The 23,333-nt window shown below is 33.8% G+C and overlaps 1 protein-coding gene across 2 annotated transcripts in view; it reads left to right on the plus strand.

The window, feature by feature from the left end:
- The window catches only part of NOVA1 (NOVA alternative splicing regulator 1), a 180,456-nt gene that overhangs the window by 130,238 nt on the left and 26,885 nt on the right, over nt 1-23,333 (plus strand). For both annotated transcript variants that reach the window (XM_070756150.1, XM_070756159.1), the window contains exon 4: nt 13,169-13,240. In XM_070756150.1, the coding sequence (XP_070612251.1) occupies nt 13,169-13,240 (72 nt within the window). The remainder of the gene's footprint in view (nt 1-13,168; nt 13,241-23,333) is intronic.

Below are 23,333 nucleotides of genomic sequence, written 5' to 3' on the forward strand. Positions count from 1 at the left end.
GCAGTAATTTTCCATAACCCTTTGACAACTACATTCCCACATATACAGTTCCTTTTTTCATATTTTTAAAACTTTAAATTTTAAGGGTTAAAGGAATAAATTAGCTACTTTACATCTCTGGAATATTTAAGGAGCAATTATGTTACTTAACCCCAAGTTTCAGATACTACAAACATTGGAATAAATGGAACCCCCCTCCTCCAAGCTATTTCCTGTTTTAGGAAGTAGTAGATAATTAAAAAGGCAAGGCATTCTTAATATAGAACCGGTGATTAACCTGTGGTTTATATTGGTTACATAAATATTATGATATCACCAGTAATATCTCTTACAGTTCAAAAAACGCTTGCAATAGTCTACGTAACAAATGGAATTACTTGAAATATTAACTTTTCGGATTAAAACTTATCAATTCAGATGGATAAATTAAATCAAATTCGAATTTATCTACTCAACTGAACATTACCAAAAAGATTTAATTCTAATCTTCAAGTTAAACATTGTCATAGCACTGTTTTTGCTTCTGATATTTTTCAAATTTTGATTAAAACTAATCAAATTTTCATTAGAAGTGTAATTGTGGCAATTGCATGCTAGATATGAAGGTAGACAATGTTTTTTTAATTCTTTCAACATTTTCCAGGTGTACTTATTTTCAAATCACTTTATAAGTTAGCTAGCTGTTTCAGTGTTTTGTGTAAGAATGGTTTAAGCATGTTTAAGAAAGGATAAAGGATCATTCTACTTAAAAATTTTGTATATTTTGTATAACAATATCCATCAGTAGTATTACTTTCCTGATTTTTAAAAAAAATAAATAATTCTCTATTCATTTCCTATTCATTTCCTAGTATGTTTAAAATCTGCATTACTGAGAGTCAACAATTTGAGCCTTTCATTTTATATACATATATACTGTATAGTCTACTATTTTTTATATCCATTACATTTAAATTTGATGAACTCAGTTTCCCCAAATTATTAGATTTGACTAAACCCATGCCATAGACTATACAGTCTATGATATGATATATTATTTCCCATAATATATCATATCATTTTCTACTGATGGAGATAATGAAGACACATAAGGGGGGAGGGGACCCTCTTTATTTATATATAGTTTATATATTGTATGATATATTATTATATAATAGTACCTTATATTATTGGATTAGAAATAGTGTTAAATAAGAAAAATGGCATTAGTTAATTAAGAAATTAACCTTTTGTTTCACATTCCATACATATGGTAAAAGATTAATTAAAGTTTCATCATACATTAAATTTTTAAATAATGATTGAAATCTATTTCATTCAGATAACTGGTGAATTATTTCTGTTTAATTTCCTTCCCAAAGAATATATAATAATAGGAAGAAAGTCACCTATGTATTGGTTACAATTTATCTCAGATTAAAAAATATACCTTCATCATAATTAATATGAATTTTCTAGTAATAAAAATATTTTATAACATTTAAAAAAGATTTTTTTCTGAAAGGTTCAAATGGCTTTACTATGTGGAAGTCTCACAAAAAATGTTTATTAAATACACAACTCATAATTCAAAAACAATTTATATGATAATTCTATTGCTAAAAAGGGAAACCTTTTTATAAACATATAGAGGGAATAAATATATAGAGACTTTTTTCTTTCAGTATCTGTCAAAAAATAAATATGGAGAAGAAAAACATAGCTTTGCTAAAAGGTAGCTAAAACGGATTGAATGAATATGATTGAACGGGTCCAAAGACAGGCTACAAAAATGGTGGAAGGTCTTAAGCATAAAACTTACCAGGAAAGACTTAATGAACTCAACCTGTATAGTCTGGAGGACAGAAAGGAAAGGGGGGACATGATCGAAACATTTAAATATGTTAAAGGGTTAAATAAGGTTCAGGAGAGAACTGTTTTTAATAGGAAAGTGAACACAACAACAAGGGGGCACAATCTGAGGTTAGTTGGGAAAAAGATCAGAAGCAATGTGTGAAAATATTATTTTACTGAAAGAGTAGTATATGCTTGGAACAAACTTCCAGCAGACGTGGTTGGTAAATCCACAGTAACTGAATTTAAACATATATCCATCCTAAGATAAAATACAGGAAATAGTATAAGGGCAGACTAAATGGACCATGAGTCTTTTTCTGCCGCCAATCTTCTATGTTTCTATGCCACTGCCAAAACAGATACCCTTAAATATGAATTAATTTTATAGTCACTTTTCAACCCCATTGCTAAACAATCTAGCAATGCAAGCATTTTCTTAATGCAAAATGCTAGCTTTTAAAAGGACTTATTTCTTTTATATAAAGTAATTTGCTAAATCGTTTCTAGCTTTCTTTAGGCTAATGTACAAAGTATTTATAGAAAGCAATAAGCATTTATCATTCAACATGATTTTATGTGTGAATGCATATGCATACTATTATATAGAAATGATAGCTTTTTACTTAAGACAATTTGCATAAAGCACTACTAATAAACACTCAAAGAAGTTTCTTTATTATCCAATATCTTTTTTGTCTTTTTTTGTCAGCATAACTTGCAAACTGGAAAAAAAACAACCAAACCACCATTTGCTAGAGCAAAAGTCTGACAGAATGTTTATGCCTTTTCTTGGATGGGCAGATTCAGGGTATAAGCAGCCTCCTGATAGAGCTGTTGATTGGTCTACCTCAATTGCCTATTAGCTCTACTGCTCCCTTGCCACTTGTTTGCCCTTGACTTAATTCTCTTGTTATTTTCCTGCTATTCTAATTTTCTCTAAAGCCAGTGATGCATTATGTTTTTCTATGATCACCTGGCTTTGCAATCTATCTATATATATGGAGTCAAAATTTAATGATTTATTTGAAAACTGGGCTTTCCCTTCTCCAAATTTTCATTATATGCATTATATCATGATTTTGTTGTTTGCTTTTTAATTTAGTTTTTTTGGGGGGGTTGTTTTTGCTTTTTCTTTAACATGATTTTTAACTTACTTTGTACTAAATTAAGAGGCATCAAGCACATTAGTATGGTATACGGCAATAAAATGCTTCAACTTTTACTTTTCATTGGTCTTACTTGTTTTGAAATTTTTCTTTTCTTCCCTATACAGTCACAATACTTTCTTTTTTTAACTTTTTCTATTTACAAGATGCTTGAATTACAATGCTGTCCTAAGCAGGGGCTTTGAGGGATATCTGAAATGTGTCTTTTGAAGATTCTAATTCTTTTACTCTGGTTTCCTCCTTTTTCTACCTCTAAATTTATGTTCTGCTGCCAGTGCTGTACTTTTCTACCTGGCAATAGAATTCAAGGCAACACAGTTACTTACTAACTGACAATATAAATCCTGAGCCAAGTGCCTTTATGTTCAGTACACCAAAATTCAGTGATTGAAGACTTAACCGGACAATGACTCGTTGGAAGAAATATACATTTTGGAGAACAGGTTTGCTAGAGCCCACTGTTCTAGGCTTTCTTCCAATATTTCCACCAGATACCTTTCATTGCATATAACTCTTTTGTTTCTATCCTGTGAAAAATCTATAACCTAGAAATGATTGATTCTACTTACAATTTGTACTTTTACCTGGTGAGTGCTTTGCCCCATCCTACGAACAGATGTCTTTCATGAATTTAGTTAAATTTATGTTTTTCATTTTCTCTTAGTCAATTAGATATTTCTTCCGCTCATCTTGCTTTTTCCTTATTCTTCCTTATTTTGTTTACTCTTTAATGCTTACTCTGCTGTCCCTTTTTAAAAAATATATAAGCATAGCTACTCTTGACTCACTGGCAACCAGTGGAACAACCTACCAGTGGACGTTGTGAACTCCAATACTCAACATGTAGTGCTCAATGGAACTGCATCTATATGGAGGGAAGTATGCAGTAGAGTACCCCAAGGCTCTGTTTTAGGCCCATCATCTTCCATCAATGACTTGGACGAAAGGATAAATGGGGAACTCATCAAATTCTTCAATATTTCCATTTGGGGTATGTCTTATTAACACACGTTAATCTATATTTTACTGCTGCTGCTACTACTGCTGCTGTTGTTGGAAGGGACCTTGCAGTTTTTTCAGTCCAACCCCCTGCTTGGTCAGGAAACCCTGTAGTACTTCAGGAAAATGGTTATCCAACGTATTTTTAAACACTTCCAGTGTTGGAGCATTCACAACTTCTGGAGACAAGCTGTTCCACTGATTAATTGTTCTGTCAGGAAATTTCTCCTTAGTTCTAAGTCGCTTCTCTCCTTGTTTAGTTTCCTCCCATTGTTTTTGTTCTATCTTCAGGTGCTTTGGAGAATAATAGTTTGACTCCCTCCTCTTTGTGGCAACCCCTGAGATATTGGAACAGTGCTATCATGTCTCCCCTAGTCCTTTCCCCCCCATTAAATTATACATACCCAGTTCTTCCAACCGTTATTCATCCCGTCCCTAATCATCTTTGTTGCTCTTCTCTGCACTCAACATCCTTTTCTACATTGAGTCTCAACATCCTTTTTTACATTGTGGCGACCAAAACTGAATGCAGCATTCCAAGCATGGCCTTACCAAGGCATCATAAAGTGGTGCTGTATTAACACTTTGTGTGAACTTGATTCTATCCACCTGTTAATGTGGCGTTACTGTGTTGGCTTTTTTTAGCAACTGCTGCACCCTGCTGGCTCATATTTAAATGGTTCTCCACTAGGACTCCAAGATAATTGATGTTTCAATAGATTGTTTTTGTTGCCTAAATGTAGAACCTTACTTTTTTCATCATTGAATTTCATTTTGTTTGATAGAGCCCAATGTGCAGGTCTGTCAATGTCTTTCTGTATCTTGAGCCTATCTGCTGGAGAGTTGGCTGTTCCTGCCAGTTTGGTGTCATCTTTAACTGAGTGGGGGTTGTCTGTGAGATTTTGTTTATTCGGTTTATATATGAGGTTCGGATTCTTTTTGCCGATGTGAAGGATAGAGCATTTGTTGGTTGATTATTTATTATTATTATTATTATTATTATTATTATTATTATTATTATTATTATTTAGATTTGTATGCCACCCATCTCCGAAGACTTGGAGAAGTTGCCTGGTGTTAGACCAAGTCGAGGTCTTTTTGGAGAGTAGTTGTGTTGTCCCTGGTGTTGAAGAGTTTTACATAGTCGGCAAAAAGAACACAGTTGCTTGCGATATGATTGCAGAGGTCGTTTATGTAGAGAATGAAGAGAGTAGGTCCAAGTACACTGCCTTGGGGAACGCCACTTTTAACAGGGACTGCTATTACTGCTATTAATTAATATTTTAGTTTTTTAACCAACACTTGACTAACACTATATTATTTTTAGATGGAATGGATCTATGTGTTTGAAAAGGAAGAAATAACCTAAAACTAGGAGAAACTTGCTTGGACAGGCACAATGCAGAAGGAAAGTGAATAGATTAAAATTATTTGTAAGGAAACTAGTATCAATAAGGAATTTCCATATAAACAATATGCATCCTCTTATTTTGGTTTTTCTGAGGGACAATATCTTTAAAATATCATCTTACCAAATATATATTAAGATGTGAGGATTGAAGCTGACAAGATTCTGCAAAGTAGCTGAGGTTACAGCACTTGAGCCAGCATCTGTTGGTCTGGATTTCTTTTTCTACAGTAACTGACCATCTGTATAAATATAAAATAAAGGTTCTCATATTAACAGTTTTTGGGTGTTGGGGGAAGATGAAGAGAAGAGTTTAAGTATTTAAACAGAATGCATGGATCCATGATAATAAGGTACTTAAACAAACAAACACCCTCTTCTGAAGTATTCAAAAGGCACTGCTTGTATGCATGGATACATGAGAGGTGATGTTTCCTTCCAGTTCAGACCAGTGCCGGAACTGGTAGCAACCCGCTGATGATGGCATGATGACATCACTGAACTGGACATCACCGAATTTTTGAATTTTTTATTTTTTAAAAATCCTTCTGAGCATGTGTAGAAGCCAGGTTTCGGCACTGTACATGCGGTCACCATCCTGAGGAAGTGAACCGGCAGCGAGTTAAGTTAGAACCCACCCCTGCTTGTGTCCTCTCAACTTTTTAGTGTCAGAAAGTGCTTTACTAGGACAAGACTGTCATGCAGAGGAAAGCAGAGATAGTCCTTGACTTATAACCACAATTGAGCCCAAAAGTTTTGTTGCTAAGCAAGAGCGTTATTAAGTGAGTTTCACTACATTTTACTCAATCCATGGCATCTCCTTGCTCTAACAGTGATGTGCAAACTAGGGAAGTACATCAGAGTGGGCATGTGTAATGATCTAATGTACAGAAGTTATGGTTAGATGTGTGGCAGAAAATGGACTCTTGGTATGTTTTTCCAAATGCAGTAAATGAGGTTGAATGTGTATAGTTTTAGAAGAGGTGTGTGTGTGTGTGTACACATACACATACAGTATATATAGTAAATAATGTATATTTTTATGTGCCTGTGTATAATATGTATATACACATATGGCATATATACATAGGATTAAATAGTATATTTTGAATGTTCAGTAGTAGTAAATAGATTGGGAAATTGTATCTCGTTGAGGACATTGAGATGAGGAGAGGCCAGGCACCTTAACCCTAACTGTAACCCTTGATATGAATGATGTCAAGTTGGCCACTCCCACCCCGTCAGAAGACTGCAAAACCACTCCCACCCAACCACATGACCATCAAGCCTCTCCTACCCAGTCACATGACTGCCAAGCCACTCCAACAAAATTAAGCCATGCCTACAGAGTGGTAATAATTTTGGAAACAACACACCACCACCACCCCGGACATGTGTATGCATTTGCTTGCTTATACTGGTCAAGCAAATAGTTTTTGTAAATTTATTTTAAGATCGGAAAGAACCAATTAAGAAATTAGAAAAATGCAGAACATAGGATTCTTTTAAAGAGATTTACAACAAGATAAATTAATATGCACAATGTAGGAAGCATGCAAGCAGATGTCTTACTCATTCCCAAAATAAATCATTACATGCTTCTTAAAACATTTAATTTTTTTTAAAATGTATTTTGCTAAAAAATCAATTCTACTCTAATTCTATTTATTCTAGTAATTTAATGAGCAGAAATGTAGTCAGTTTATTAAGCTTTTGTTTTAAAATTGATCAAAACGTATAAATCAATAATTTCCAGCATTGCCTCCTATTATTGAACTACAATTTACACAACCCCCCACTAGTAGCTTCTTTTTTTTTTAAGATGATGGGAGTGGGGGTGTTGCATGTCATTATCTCGGTTCTAAAAGATAAATCATAGACATAAAAGAAGGGGTTGGCTGTGCCCGGATGGGAGGGAACGCAGTGGGGTAGCAAAAATGGAGCTCTGCCCCAGAGCACCCAATTTGCACTGTGTGGTAGGAAAAGATTTGGTAGCCCTTCACTGCATAAAAGCAATTCCAACTTAATTTGCAAATCCCAACAGAAATCATACAATGAATTTTTATACTTTTACTGTGGGATAACTAACACAACTATGGAAAATAAACCCACCGGCCTTTATTTTTCTTCTGCAGTTTCCTTCTTCAGATTTTTAAATTAAAAGAAGTTTGAGCAAAATTATTTTTATAATAATTAAACAACACATGATTGCATATACACCTACACAGAGAGAGAAAGAGAGAAAGAGCTAAATTCCTCTTTAGTAATTGTTTTATTTCTAGCTATTTAGTTCATTAAAAGAGGAAGATTTCATCTGATGTAATTTTTGTTCAATTTGCCCCCTAAGCAATTACTTACTAATTAATTTGTCAAGTATCAGAATAAAATTATTTCTTCCAATCGTGTTCACATTTATTCTTTAAAAACTGAAGCAAAAATTGTCAGTTCAACAAAACAATTGATATTGTCATTCAATAGAGGTTCTAAGAATAAACTTTTAGACGATAACTCTTGCCATAAAATTATGTCCTATCAAAACTGCCAAGGATGAACCCTTATGAAGCATATCTATAGTGAGAATGACAAAGCCTATAAATTGAACTGCAATATCATTTAAAAACATCCCATAATCACTTAAAGAATTTACTAGTAATCCAGTTCTCCAGACTTTCCTCTCCTTTTTGTGGAAGTAGACAGGCAGACAGACATTTTATATATGTGTGTGTATATCCACATATGCAGGCACACCCAACACAGAGAGGGTGTCCCAATTCCTCCTCTGCAGCTTAGTTTCAGGAAAGAATCCAGAAAGGTCTTGGTTGTGATTCAATTTGAAAATAGTGAAAAAAAACTTTATTTGAACCTTCTTTGTATCTTATTGCAACTATTGTAACTATTTATTGTATATTATTCAGGACCTTATACATTTTTTCAATTGTTAATGAATTAATACTCAAATAGTTAGCATTTATGGAATTATCTCATGGAATAACTGTGGAACTAAAATGTGTGTCTAATCCCTTAATCAAAAAAGCAAACTTGTCATCATCTTGCCTACCCAAATGGCTGTTTGATGCCTAATATTGCATTTTTCACATTCTTCATTGAACATTATGGTGTCACCTACAATTATGATTTAATTCAAAGAAAACAAAATTGTTTCTTGGAGAAAAATGTAGTCCTCTTCTTGTTCTGTCTTTGCTTGAATATTCTTATAAGTAACACAATCTATTGACAAAGGAAAAAAGGTGGATTTCCTTTCTTTCATCCTAACAGTTTCTTACTTTTTAGAAAAGACCTTTTTTTAGGTAGTGGCAATAACTCATAAATATGGTTTATTAATGGACCACTCTTGAAGAACAACATTTTCAGGTAAGATGTTTTTATATCTTAATATTTTATAGTATGTGATTATCAATGAAATATTTTATGCAGTGGACATATGATCTTAATTCATTTGATCTTAATTCTACTGCACTTTATTGGGCCATCTCTATAGCTACTGCTCCAAGAATGGCATAGGGTTTGATCTAGGCTTATAGCTGAAAAGTGCATATAGCAGGACCTGTGACCAGAACCATTTTTAATAATATAAGCAATATTCTAATCATACCATTGATGTTTTTATAGAATTAAGGTAATTAAGCTAAACGTCAATAGCTTATTTGTTCTGCAATTATATAAAAGCTAGGGTTTTACTTTAAATAGAATTGATGTTTCAATAGGTAATTAGGTAATGTATTATTTCTAATCAATTAAAAGTATTCCCAATTAATAATTTAATGAAATATACGACTACATAAAATAGCAGGTGACTACCAGTATTTTAAAATCTTTTTTCCTCTTGTTCGAAAGAGGAATACCTTATCTAAATTACTTAATGACTAAAATACAATGTTACTTCAGAAATTTCATGAAATGTAAATTTCATGATAATAAAATATGTAAAAAAATGAGCAAAATTATTTAGTCAGATTGCTATCCTAAAGTTAAAGTAATTTCATCCGAGAATAATGATATTTGTATTCTAATTCTATTGTAACTCATGATAATGTTTTTGTTTGTTCTCATAACCAAGGAAATCCATATGTTTCAATGGTGAAAAATCAATGGCATGTTTTGTAATTTTTCCAGTTACAATTTTGTGGATATTTAGACAATCTTCCTTATTATTTAATGAAAGATATTAGCAGCTTGGTGTGAAGCATTATTATCATATTTATCTTACAGGATTCCAAATGTTTAGTATTCATTTTTGCTTTTTCCTCTTTCAGCAATAAGAGATAAACCAACATTTATTTATTTATGACATGCTGCTTTTTAGTAAGCAACATCTATATTTTCAGATTATATTTTTTTAATACAACTGCATCCATCTATGAAATCATGTTGTACTCAGTTATTGTGCTATATAATTCCAGCATATTTAAAGGGAATATTTTGCAAGAGAACAGAGTTGATTTATAGTAAGCAAAGTATTATATGTTAGAATTGTGTAGAATATTCAAAAGACATTATTTGAAAATCAGATTTTTTTATGATTGAAGAATCTTCATTAAAGCATCCATGTCCCTTTACGGGGCTCATGCAATTGCTTTGAAAGCTGTCCTTGGCTATTTCTGTATGATTGTGCATCTGTAATCACTTTGCTTTATTAATGCTTTCAGAGAAGGGGGTGTCTTGATCCTCTTACATTAAATATATTTCTTTGAAGTTATTATAATAACCTTTTAGACATTTACAATTACTTTTTTAAACATTGTAGACAGTCTACTTTCTTGTATTCATCTAGTCATAAACTTAAAAATTAGAAAGTTTAAATGTTTGATTACAGATAAACTAAGAAATATTATCTGACAACATAGTTGGTGAAACATAGTGGAATCAAATGCATAAATGTAGGGTTATATTAGAAGTAGCACTGTTTTAGGGGAAAAAATGGCCATCAAATCCTACCTTATTTTAAACCTGAAATTATTGGACAAATATGTTTCCATATTCCTCTAATTCAATATTGTTATCTTTCCTTATGTCCTTGATTTCCCTGTTTTGTTGCAATGTTACATGAAAACATGCTAATAAAAAGAAGGAAAAGATATAGCTTATTATCTATTCAAACCGGTGGTAGATTGCTACTGGTTTGGTGAATTGGTAGCAGTGGCCGTGAGAGGCTCTGCCCACCCACTTGCATGAGCCGGAAGCAACAGGATTTAGACTCCACTACTGATTCAAACATGTATCAATTTAATTGAATAGACACGTGAATTAAGATTGTATTAATAAGACTATCATTTTAGGAAAAACAGGTGCAATTTGAATACTATAGTATAGATAGTGTTCCTATTGAAGACATACTGTACTGCTAAATGTGGGATATAAGAAACCTGTGACCATTCAGATGCTTTTGACTCCAAATCCATCAGCTTCACTGAGGGTAGCTAATAATTAGATATCATAAATATTGTAGCTGGACAAATTCTGGTTCCACCTTTAATATGCTCTACTATTCTTAATATATTGGTTATTTTAAGTTATTGTGCAAAAAAGATAATTTCAAAATTAAAAAAAATGGAAAGTACTACAGTACAGTAATAAATAATGTAACAAATTAATATAAATATGTGAAATTTAGTTCCAATACAATGTTATTGTTTGCTGGTGAATAAGCACTCTGGCCATACTGTACTTTCTCCAAATGTTGTTATCTTCCCTCTTCTATCTGGCATCTCAGTTCTGTAAGAAGTCTTAACATCTCTTATTTGTTATCATATTTCCTGATTTTGCTGCTCTTCCAACAAATGTTATGACAGAAGGAAAAAGAAGAAAATTGACCATAGGTTTGGTATACGTGCAGTTACCAAAGTTGGGGGTGGCAGAATGACAATAATGGCAATAATAAAAATAATATTAAATTTTGATCAGTAGCATTAATATGTATTTTTTCCTTTACCTGAACATACATACAGATTTCCTTAGACTTTTTTTCCGCCACCCTGTGCTTTTACTCTCATAAATTCTAAAGTTTTGCCTTCTCAACACATTATCTGCCATTTTCATATTCTATGTAGAAAAATAAATTTCCATTAAATTTTTGAACCATCACTTTTTACATGTTTCTCCTGATTAAAATTTCTTATAACACCTATGCAGAAAAGGACATTAGAACAAGAGAGTAGAATGCATATCCATTAAAGGAATCATTATTTTACTACAAAAATTGTACTTTTATGTATTTATGGAATTGGGGTTGTTGTGGAAATCTTATATGTTTTTGGTAATGTTTACCATGTTATATTAAAAATAAACAGTTATACTATTTGTTTTCTTCTTCATAATTAACTGCTGAGAATTTATAAAATTTAAATTTATTTAAATTTATCAAGCAATTTTTTTCAAAATTTATTTATTTTCTTTAGCACCGAGAGTAATAGTTATTAAATTTTGTAAAATTATAATGTTGAATATTATCACAGTACTTCATACTTGAACTATTAAATGAAATAAATTATATAGTGCCTTTGGGAACATATTCTCTAGAGGTTTTGAAAAGAATATAATTATCCCTTTAGCACGTGTGTATGTAGTATGACTTTTTAAAAAGAGAAAGAGCTTTCCAATTGTTATTCCAATCCATAGTGGTAGATTTTACTATGAGTGTTTCCTCTTCCCCAGTCTCTGTACTGATTTTAACAATGAGAAATGAGAAATGTTATAGTGCTGATATTTTATTGTTTTAAGTGTGATCTTTACCTTTTAAGTTATTGATACTTAGTTATTTTGCTGTAAACTGAATTTTTTACAACTTTTTATCGTAACTGGATTTTTTTAAATGACATGGGTCAAGCTCTCTGTATGCTACAGAATAACATTTACATAAATCAAGAAATACTTTTACATAACCATAATCAGAGAAATTGAGATACTTACAGTTTGGGTATGTTGATAAATTTATAAATATTATGTACTATATTATTTGATATTAAATTATGTTGTTATTTCTAATATGTTTTGAAGCTTGAAATATACAAAAATTATCTTAAAAACAAAACTTAAAAAAACCTTTATCTTGAAAGTTGATTTAGGGTTTCTCATTAAAGTTATGTTAAATTGGTAACTGAGACTTTCTTATATTAGAAAGTGCTATGTGAAATCAATGTTTGTTCTTTATAATATGATTTTAAATTGTGTAGTTTTAAGATTAATATTAAGTTAATTTTAAGAACTAATTCTAGTGTTACTGAAATTTTGTTTCAATGTATACATATTATATAATGCATTTATTATATAATATAGAAATCTAAATTTATATTTTAATTGCGTAAGACAGAAAGATGTAGTATTGTGGCAAAATATAATATATTAGAATGCAAGCATTACTTTTCCAAGCATATGGTAACAGAATTGGTGTTACATCTGCTCATTGAACTTGCTGGAATTTGTATTTACTGCTCTTTAGTCCTAAGAAACAATTATTGGAGAAATATTCATAGTAGCAGCATATTTGTTTTATTTTGTGAGTCTACCATCTTAATTTTAAGCCATTAATTTGTTTTACGTGTGTATGCATGCATACTTACATGCATTACTTATTGCTTGATTGGCATTAAATTCCATTAAGTTCCAATGAGGAAGATAAAATTTAGTTTTTCAGGCTTTTTCTATTTAATTTTATATTACATTACATTTGTTTATTTATTTTTTGACTGTTTGGTCTAAGGCTTGTTGAGGTTGATTTGCTCCTGAACTGCTTTGTTCCCAGACATTGCCATCATCCCCAACTACCACCAAGTCCTCTCCATCTGATCCCATGACCACCTCCAGAGCTAATCAGGTATAGTATCATTCTATCATCTACACCATATTTTTCACAAGTGGCTTGCAAATTGGAGAAAAAGATATGGTGGGTTGAGGTTTTATTTATTCATTTACACCCATAATCATGTATATTGAATGCTGTTGTGCTCAAATAATATCATTTTAGCCTGATAAGTAACTCAAATTCATTTTTATCAACATGGCATGTGACTCTTATGAGGTTGCAATCTCATTGCTTATATTCACATTTTATTTCTTCCGAGCAGCAACTTTTGCATTAGAGATGCTAAATATCTCTGAAGCATCCAGAATATAAATAAAATGCAACATGAGACTTCTTGGCCTTTTTGTGTTTTTCAAGGGGATTTGGTACTTGATAATAAATAGTATACCTTATATAGAATGATTTTTGTAGCAATGACACTATGTATACAATGGGGCTAGGCAGATGAAAAAAACTATTTAAAAAAAAACAAATTTAAGGTCTAAATTTTAATAGGTTTTTGACACCATCAAGAAACTTGTTTTGTATTTATAATTAAAGTAAAAGATGATGTAAAAATGTCAACTGTAAAGTTCTGATATATTTTATTGTAGGTCTTATAATTTATATTTATCTTTATTTAAAGTAGATTAAATTTGCTTCTTTGGCTTAAACAAGAAAGCTGTGATTCCAGATTTTCATAATATGGAAGATTGGAAAGTCTATATGAGGAAAGTGAAATTAAATCTGTATTTGCTTTTCAGTTTATGCAAATGGAAAATGTAAGATAAGTGCAATAAACTTAAATAAATGTGGGCAATAGAATATATACTGTTCCATTCCTTGTCCTTTATGTCCAACTTATGATGTATTTCTATGATTTCCTGGTGTCTAACTCCAAGGAAACATTTGATACTATGAAACAATCCCTAAGATTCATTGCTTGAGGGTAAATAAACTGAAATTAAATTCAAGGAAGATAGAAGTACTGTTAGTATAAGGAGTGTTTTGTTTTGTTTTGTTTTGTTTTCTGGACGGAATTCTATTCCCCTGAAATAATGTATATCTGTCCTGGGAATTCTTAATCCTAACCTGTGTCTGGGTTTCTAGATGCCGACAGTGACAAATTATGTTTAGGTGTCAGCTGGATTCATTCTTCAGCTACTCTGAGCTGGCAACAGTTATCCATGCCTTGTTACATCACAACTAGATTTCTGCAGTGCACTCATTTATACTATAGGAATTGCTGTATTACTCAGAAATGCAATATCAGAACAACATTATAACTAAAAATGTACTGGTTGCAAGTCTTCTTTTTTTTCAGGGCACAAATTAAAGTGTATTTTTTATCTTATAGAATTATAGATTTAAGATCTTGCTGAATTAAGAATTATGCCTGTTTTTATGAAACTTTCTAGAGATGAATTCCTTCTGAAAAAAATACAGAAAGTCAGTTGATATCACTCCTAAACTGTAGAATATCATCTTTAGAAATGAGTTTGGTTTACCTCTCTTCATTCTTAGAGTGTTTTTTGAGGACACACTTTTTTAATTAAAATGTTTTCATTAATATTGTACTATTTATGTCCTTTTAGCTATGTTTAAATTACATTTAAAAAGAATAATTTGTTTTTTTTCTTTTGTTGCTGCTACAACCACCCCAAGAATCTTTTTTTTTTAAATTTGAAAGATGGGATATATAGTTAGTCCTCACTTGAACCTACAGTAGTGCTAAAGATGATTGGTCCTGATAGTCGTGCCATTACAACATCCCTATAGTCATGTAATTACAATTCAGATACTTGGCATTTAGTTTGCAGTGATGACATTAAAGCATCTCCCATTTCCACCTTCACTGCTGATATCCAACAAGAAAAAGTTAATGGGGAAATCAGCAGGCGGTCTCAAATGGGTATCAAATGATTGTAGGACACCACAACCACATGGGATTCACATAGCAGCAACTAGGCCTGCCAGTACAGCAGTCTTAAGTAAATGCAGTCCCATGTTGCTTTCTTTTATAACTCAGTTGTTTAGCGTGAAGTTCTTTAATCCAATTACCCTTAGTAAGTAAGAACTGCCTGCCAATCTAAACAACTGATTTTGTAATGCTACAGCACTTTTAAATTATAATTTGTATTAATTTATCTTTTTTGTGGTAAAAATACAATTAAATATCTACCTTATTGCATTGTGAGTCATGACATTAAGCCATAGAAACGGTATATGTCTAATAAATAACAGTAAAATGTATTCAATTAATAATCAGCAAAATTTACAAAATATTTAATAATGAAGACAAATATACGTGTCCCCAGATAATGTTGCAGAACCCAATCAGGGTTGTTCACCAGAGATTTTGACTTCTGAATTTTCGATTCGCTCTGGGGATCATCTTCAGGGAACTTCTGTCTAGCAGAGTATGTGCAGAGTGTAAGCATAAAAACTGTGTCCAGATTACATCTTCTCAGAAATACATATATGGAGAGGGGCGGCATACAAATCTAATTATTATTAATAATAATAATAATAATTAATAATAATAATAATAATAATAATAATATATACCTCTTATAAATTACTATATTTATAATTTATAAATATAATTATAATGTGATGTTTAGAATAACTTAAATGAACAAATATTTGTAGGTTATGCTATAATTTTGTTATCGGGTATTCCATACAGCTGCCTCTGGAAGGTTAATAACAAAGGATATAATCACCTAGGAATTTTAGATTACAGTCAATCAGTAATTTTAAATTAAATAAAAAGAGTTTTTGAGTTTGCTTTATTAAACCCTTAGTAAAGATTAATTATATCTCATATTTCTTTCACTATCAGGACATTAAGTTAGACTTCAAAAATTGTAGTTTTTACAATCATGCTTTTGTCACAACTGTTTCTCTTCACTTATCAGGATAGGAATTGTGAATAATTTATATTACAGTGGTCCTGCTTCACTGAAAGCTGGTTTAATGTAGAGATTAAGGTATCAGTCTGGAAACTGGGACACTGTGAGAGCTAGTCTAGTCTTGCACAGTGACTTTGGAACAGCGACTCTGTTTTAGTCCTAGGTAGAAAGCAATGGCAAATTACATTTGGAAATACTGCAGCCCCGAAAACCATCAGGAGTCATCAGGAGTCACTACTGGCATTGAAGGCAACCCACCTGTTCCTACCCACAAAAATCAACATTTATTTTCTCAAATAAAATTAATATTTATATTTTAATCCATTGTCATGGTAGGTAACAGTGGATTGTGTATGTCTGACTATAATATATCAGAAGATATCATATGCTCAAATCCTGAGAGACAAATTGTCTCAGTGGAGTTAAGGAGAACACAATACAAAATCAAAGGAGTATTACTAAAATATATAAACTGCTATAAGTAGAAAAAGATATGGTGGGCGAAAGCTCTGTTTTTTTATATTTTTATCATAAACAGGGAAAAGTGTTATTTTTGAACCATAAAATAAAAGAAAGATGTGCTTGTTTGTTTGTTTGTTTGTTTGTTTGTTTGTTTGTTTGTTTGTTGGATTTGTATGCCTCCTCCGAGGACTCGGAGCAGCTCACAACCTATCAAAACAATATATAGTATGCATATCAAAAAATCCAATTAATATAGCTAAAAGGTCTTTAAATACCCTAATAACATTTAAAATCATTCATTCCCATTCGCACAGCAAGACATACTTACACTCGTCGACCAGGGCACTAGGGTCTAATGGCCCCAAGCCTGGCAGCACAGATTGATCTTTAAACTCTTATGGAAGGCAAGGAGGGTGGGGCAGTGCGAATCTCTGGAGGGAGCTGATTCCAGAGGACTGGGGCTCCCACAGAGAAGGATCTTCCCCTAGATCCCACCAAACAACATTGTCTAGTTGACGGAACCTGGAGAAAGCCAACTTTGTGGGACCTAACTGGTCGCTGGGATTCATGCGGCAGAAGGTGGTGCCGCAGGTATCTGGTGATGTGATGCAATTCTGAGATTATAACTTCATCTCAAAACAGGCAAAATTTTATTACCTGTCTAAATACTTCTTTGATCTAGGTTAATATCTGAGGCAGACAAAACTTAGCTTACGAATCCTTTCCTTCCCCAGAACACTGTTTACTTTTTTTTTTTTTAAGTCTGCAGTAAGGATTGTTTGTTTCATTTGAGAAGGAAGGGATGTGGGATGGGGTTTTTTTTCCTCTTGACATGGATTAAGGCTTTCATAATCAAGGTATATTTGGGGCATCCATTACATTTTCTAGATGCTAAGGACATTGTTTTATTTTAGCTGACACTGGACGATTCATTTTAAAGGAGATTATTTATAGCTCAGGGTTGAAACGAGGGGTCTTTGGTGTTCTCTAAGTGAACCCTCTGGTGACCTCTATCTTGGTTGTTTTCTTGCAGACATTTCATTATCCAAACTAGATCACACCAGTGCTAGTGATGATGATCACTAACACTGATGATGTTACCTAGTTTAGGTAACAAAACATGTATAAGAAAATAATAAGTTCAGACCTCAGAGAGCACTAAAAATCCTTCCTTCTGCAGGAGGATGAATGAGATACTGTTGTGATTAATTTTAATAAAGTGCTAGGGAAAGTCTTCCAACAATGCATCAATTGCCACTGTAACCAAGACTATCTACCTTGCTGCTGTCCAGCCTCTTTCTTCCATTGGTAGTAGTACCAAGCACTTATGTTTCCTTTCCATAAAATGCTACAGATTTTTAAAAATATGAGGAACACAGTGAAACATCCCTTCTATAGATCATTTGGGAAGTATCCTATTGCTCAAGGAGACATAGAGTATGTCACAGAAGTGAGTACACCCTTCCACATTTTGTATATAAGTATATACTTTCATGTGACAACACTGAAGAAGTGAACTTGGCTACAATGTAAAGTAGTAAGTGTACAGCTTGTATAACAGTGTAAATGTGCTGTCCCTCAAAATAAGGCAACACACAGCCATTAATGTCTAAACTGCTGACAACAAAAGCAAGTACACCCCTGGGTAATAATGTTCAAATGGGGACCAGGTAGCCATTTCCCCTCCCTGGAGTCATGTGACTCATTAGTGGTACAAGGTCTCAAATGTGAAGGGGGAATAGGTGTGTTAAATTTGGTGTTATTACACTTACTCATACTGTTCATGGGAAGTTCAACATGGCACCTCATAGCAATGAATTTTCTGAGGATCTGAAAAAACAAACTGTTGCTCTACATAAATATGGCCTACGCTATAAGAAAGTTGTCAAGACTGAAACTGAGTTGCAGTACCATACAGTGGTAACAGGACAGGTTCCACTCAGAACAGGCCTTGCCATGGTCAACCAAAGAAGTCGCATGCCCGTGCCAGCATCATATCCAGAAATTGGCTTTGGGAAATGGATGTATGAGTGCTGCCAGCATTGCTGCAGAGGTTGAAGGGGGGTGGGGGGGTAGCCTATCAGTGCTCAGACCATACACCATATGCTACATCTTGGTCTGCTGGGCTGTCATCCTAGAAGGAAGCCAGCAAATGATTTGCCGCAGATAAGCAGACTAAGGACATGGATTTCTGGAACCATGTCCTGTGGTCCGATGAGACCAAGCTAAACTTATTTCGTTCAGATGGTGTAAAGTTTTTGTGACGACAACCAGGTGAAACGTACAAAGACAAGTGTGTCTTGCCTACAGTCAAGCATGGTGGTGGGAATGTCATGGTCTGGAGCTGCATGAGTGCTGCTAGCACTGGGTAGCTACAGTTCACTAAGGGAACCATGAGTGCCAACATGCACTGAGACATACTGAAGCAGATCATGTTCTCCTCCCTTTGGACCCTGGGCCGCAGGGCAATATTCCAACATGATAATGATCCCAAACACACCTCCAAAATGACGACTACTTTGCTAAAGAAGGTTAGGGTAAAATTGATGGATGGCCAAGCATGTCTCCAAAACTAAACCCTATTGAGCCTCTGTGGGGCATCCTGAAATGGAAAGTGGAAATGCACAAGTTCTCAATATCCACCAGCTTCATGACATCGTCATGGAGGAGTGGAAGAGAACTCCAGTGGCAACCTGTGAATCTCCAGTGAACTCTATGCCCAAGAGGGTTAAGGTAGTGCTGGAAAATAATGGTGGTCACACAAAATATTGACACTTTGGGCCCCATTTGAACATTATCATCTACGGGTGTATTCACTTTTGCTGCCAGCAGTTTAGATGGCTGTGTGTTGTGTTATTTTGAGGGGACAGCACATTACACTGTTATACAAACTGAATACTTACTACTTTACATTGTAGCCAAGTCTCATTTCTTCAGTGTTTTCACATGAAAAAATATACTTAAATATATACAAAATGTGGAGGGGTGTATTCACTTCTGTGACATACTGTATATCATCAATCAGGTGCATCCCAGTCATCATAGTTTTCATATTGTAGGATGGGAAAGGCAGATGACAGCCTTCAATTATTTTGTTCTATCCATCAAATTGTGCAATTTTAAATACATCCTCAATAATATGACTAGATAATGGATTAATTTCATGTATCTTTGATTGTGTCAGAGCAAAACCAAATATGTAGACATGAATATGAGTGACTGAAATGTAATGCAATTTTGTCATAGCAACCTCTTACTTATTCAAAAGGTAGTATCTCATTTTAAAATATTTATTTCTACTCTACCTAGTATCTAGTTGGATTGCAAATTTATCTTAAAGCATTAAAAATATAACACTAAATGTGCTATAAAATTCATGCTGAGTGAAATGTTATGATTTGGAGCTGCTTTGCTGAATATTCACCATATTAGAAGTCACTATTAATTCTTCATTGTAACAGAGGGTGGTGAGGATAATGTTAGACCATCATTAAATTTAAGTTTAATAAAAAAAATGGAGTTTGTAGCATGATAATAGCCCTAAACATTGCAGTAAATCCATCAAGAATGGCTAAAAAAGAAATGGAAGGATCTGGAATCCTCGGAAAGGGACGGCATAAAAGTTAAACAAACAAATAAATAAATCCAACTCAAAGCCCAGATTTAAATTCAATTGAGATGCTGTAGAGTGATTTGAAATTGACTGCATGAAAGAAACCCCTCAAACATAGCATATCTAGGGGGGAAATGCATGAGTGGGGGGAAAATATTCCAATAAATGTCAAAGAGACTGGTAGACAATTATAAGAAATATCTATTATGAATTGTTTCTGCCAGTGCATGATATTAAAACCAAGGGTGTACTTACTTTACTTACTCTCCAACAGAAAGAAGTTGTTAATTTTCTGTTGAATAAATGATTTCAAGATCAATTTTCATAACTTTTTTTTGTTCAAGTAAAGCACCTTATATACTGCTTGGATAAAATATTGTTATGCCAGAAGTTCGGCAAAAGTTCGTGGTTCGGGAGGTTGCTGGGAAGCCCCCCCAGCCCGGCGGTCACCTTTTAAAACAGCCGGGCGGCTTCCCAGGAGCCTCCGAACGCTGAACACGGAAGTTCGGGTTTGGCGTTCGGCTCCTGGAAAGCCGCCCGGCTGTTTTAAAAGGTGACCGCCGGGCTGGGGGGCTTCCCAGCAACCCCCCGAACCTGGAAGTTCGGCAAATGTTCGGGGTTCGGGAGGTTGCTGGAAAGCCCCCCAGCCCGGCGGTCACCTTTTAAAACAGCCGGGCGGCTTTCCAGCAGCCTCCCGAACGCCGAACCTGGAAGTTCAGGTTTGGCGTTTGTAACACGAAAAAAGTTCATAAGAAGAGGCAAATTTTTTCTGAACCCCGGGTTCGTATCACGAGTTGTTCGTAAGACGAGGGGTTCGTATCTTGAGGTACCACTGTATGTGAAATATCTATGTATGTATATGTGTGTACGTATGTATAGGGCTCGGAGCTTAATAATTCTACTCCCTGCTAAGGAGTTCAATTTCATAGCAGGGGTATCCATCGTGTGGGTGTGGGTGTGTGACTAGGATAGCGCTATTTCGGCCTTGTTCTGGCCTCATCAGCTAGCCATACCCTTACAGGGATTTGATCCCTGGGCTTCTGCCTTGTAAGGCAGAGAATTAACCTCTAGGCCACCAGATCTGATCCCTTCAGCTTTGTACCAGGGAGGGGCTATGTTTTTTCTGTTGGATCTATATATGCACAGAGGGGCGGCATACAAATCAAATTATTATTAATAATAATAATAATAATAATAATAATAATAATATATGTATGTGTTTCTCTGTCGAGTCACCTGGTATACCCAAATAAGGGAGGGAACATACATATTGCCTTTCAGTCATACTCCAGGAGCCATCCAGACACAAACTACCGTATATACTCAAGTATAAGCCGACCCGAGTATAAGCCGAGGCACCAATTTTTGCCACAAAAACTGGGAAAACGTATTGACCCGAGTATAAGCCGAGGTTAGAAAATGCAGTGGCTACTGGTAACTTATAAAAATGGAAAACAATAAAATTACATTAATTGAGACATGTTTTAGAATATTTATTTTAAAGAAAACCAGTAAACTAGCTCTGTAAATTTAAAAGAGGGTAAACAAATTAACAATATTAACAATAAATTAAAAAGTAAAAAAAGTAGCTCGATCAGGAACAAAGCTAAAACCTAACAGTTAAAATCCTTCAAAACTGGATTCCTTCTCATCATTAATTGGATTTACATTATTGTTCTGTTTTTATATATGCTGTGAGCCACCCTGAGTCCTTGGAGAGGGATTGCATACAAATCCAATTAAATAAATAAACAAACAAACAAACAAATAAATAAGTGTATCCAAAGAAGAGCTTCAGCATTAGCTGTTGTGAGGTTATCAGCATAGAAAACCAAATAGATAGATAGATAGATAGATAGATAGATAGATAGATAGATAGATAGATAGATAGATAGATAGATAGATAGATAGATATAGATAGAAAGATAGATAGATAGACAGACAGAGACAGAAAAATAGATAGATAGATAGATAGATAGATAGATAGATAGATAGATAGATAGATAGATAGAAATAGATACAGATAGATAGATAGATAGATAGATAGATATAGATAGAAAGATAGATAGACAGACACAGAGACAGATAAAAAATAGATAGATAGAAATAGATACAGATAGATAGATAGATAGATAGATAGATAGATAGATAGATAGAAAAATAGATAGATAGAAAAATAGATAGATAGAAAGATAGAAAAATAGATAGATAGAAATAGATACAGATAGATAGATAGATGATTGATAGATAGATAGATAGATAGACAGATAGATATAGATAGACAGACAGACAGATAGAAAAATAGATAGATAGATAGATAGATAGATAGATAGATAGATAGATAGATAGATAGATAGATAGAAATAGATACAGATAGATAGATAGATAGATAGATAGATAGATAGATAGATAGAAAAATAGATAGATAGAAAAATAGATAGATAGAAAGATAGACAGATAGAAAAAGAATTCCTGTCTAGCTCTGCCTCATAACACATTATTAGATCCTATCCAAGCAAGGACAGCAACTACCACAAAATACCATTTTTTAAACAGTTTAAATCCTTTCAAAGGAGGGGGAGGAGAATCTGACAGCAGGGGGCCTTTTTAATCCGACTAAGGACAATGCAGAGAGAGCAAAGAATAGTTACTCACCATTCGGTTGGAGCAAATGGCTGCCTCATTTGCTTGAGGCAGGGAGAGGAACTACGGCGTGCCAGAGGGGACAAAAGCTGGTGCCTCCTCGCTCTGGCTCAAGCAATGGCGCCCTCGTGTGGTGACTTTGTCAATGACCCGAGTATAAGCCGAGGCTGTGTTTTTCAGCCCATTTTTTGGGCTGAAAAACTCGGCTTATACTCGAGTATATACGGTATATTTTTTTCAAACTTGCAAAGAACTGATAAGGAAATAAAGGGATACTAGCAATGTTCTCTCTAATTTTCTTTCGGTGTGGGCAGAAAAGTATAGTGTCTTGCCTGAGCACCTGATTTTTTTCCACAGATGTCACCCAAGACAACTTGTTGCGTAATTATTTGGGGCTCGGTGCTGGGATAAGCGTAAGGTCCCTTCCCACTATGTTATTCTGTTACTCTAGTTGCCTAATTATTGACATCAGTAGCATACAAAGATTCCAACT

Source organism: Erythrolamprus reginae, chromosome 1, assembly GCF_031021105.1.
Source record: "Erythrolamprus reginae isolate rEryReg1 chromosome 1, rEryReg1.hap1, whole genome shotgun sequence".
In the NCBI taxonomy this organism is placed as follows: Eukaryota; Metazoa; Chordata; class Lepidosauria; order Squamata; family Dipsadidae; genus Erythrolamprus; species Erythrolamprus reginae.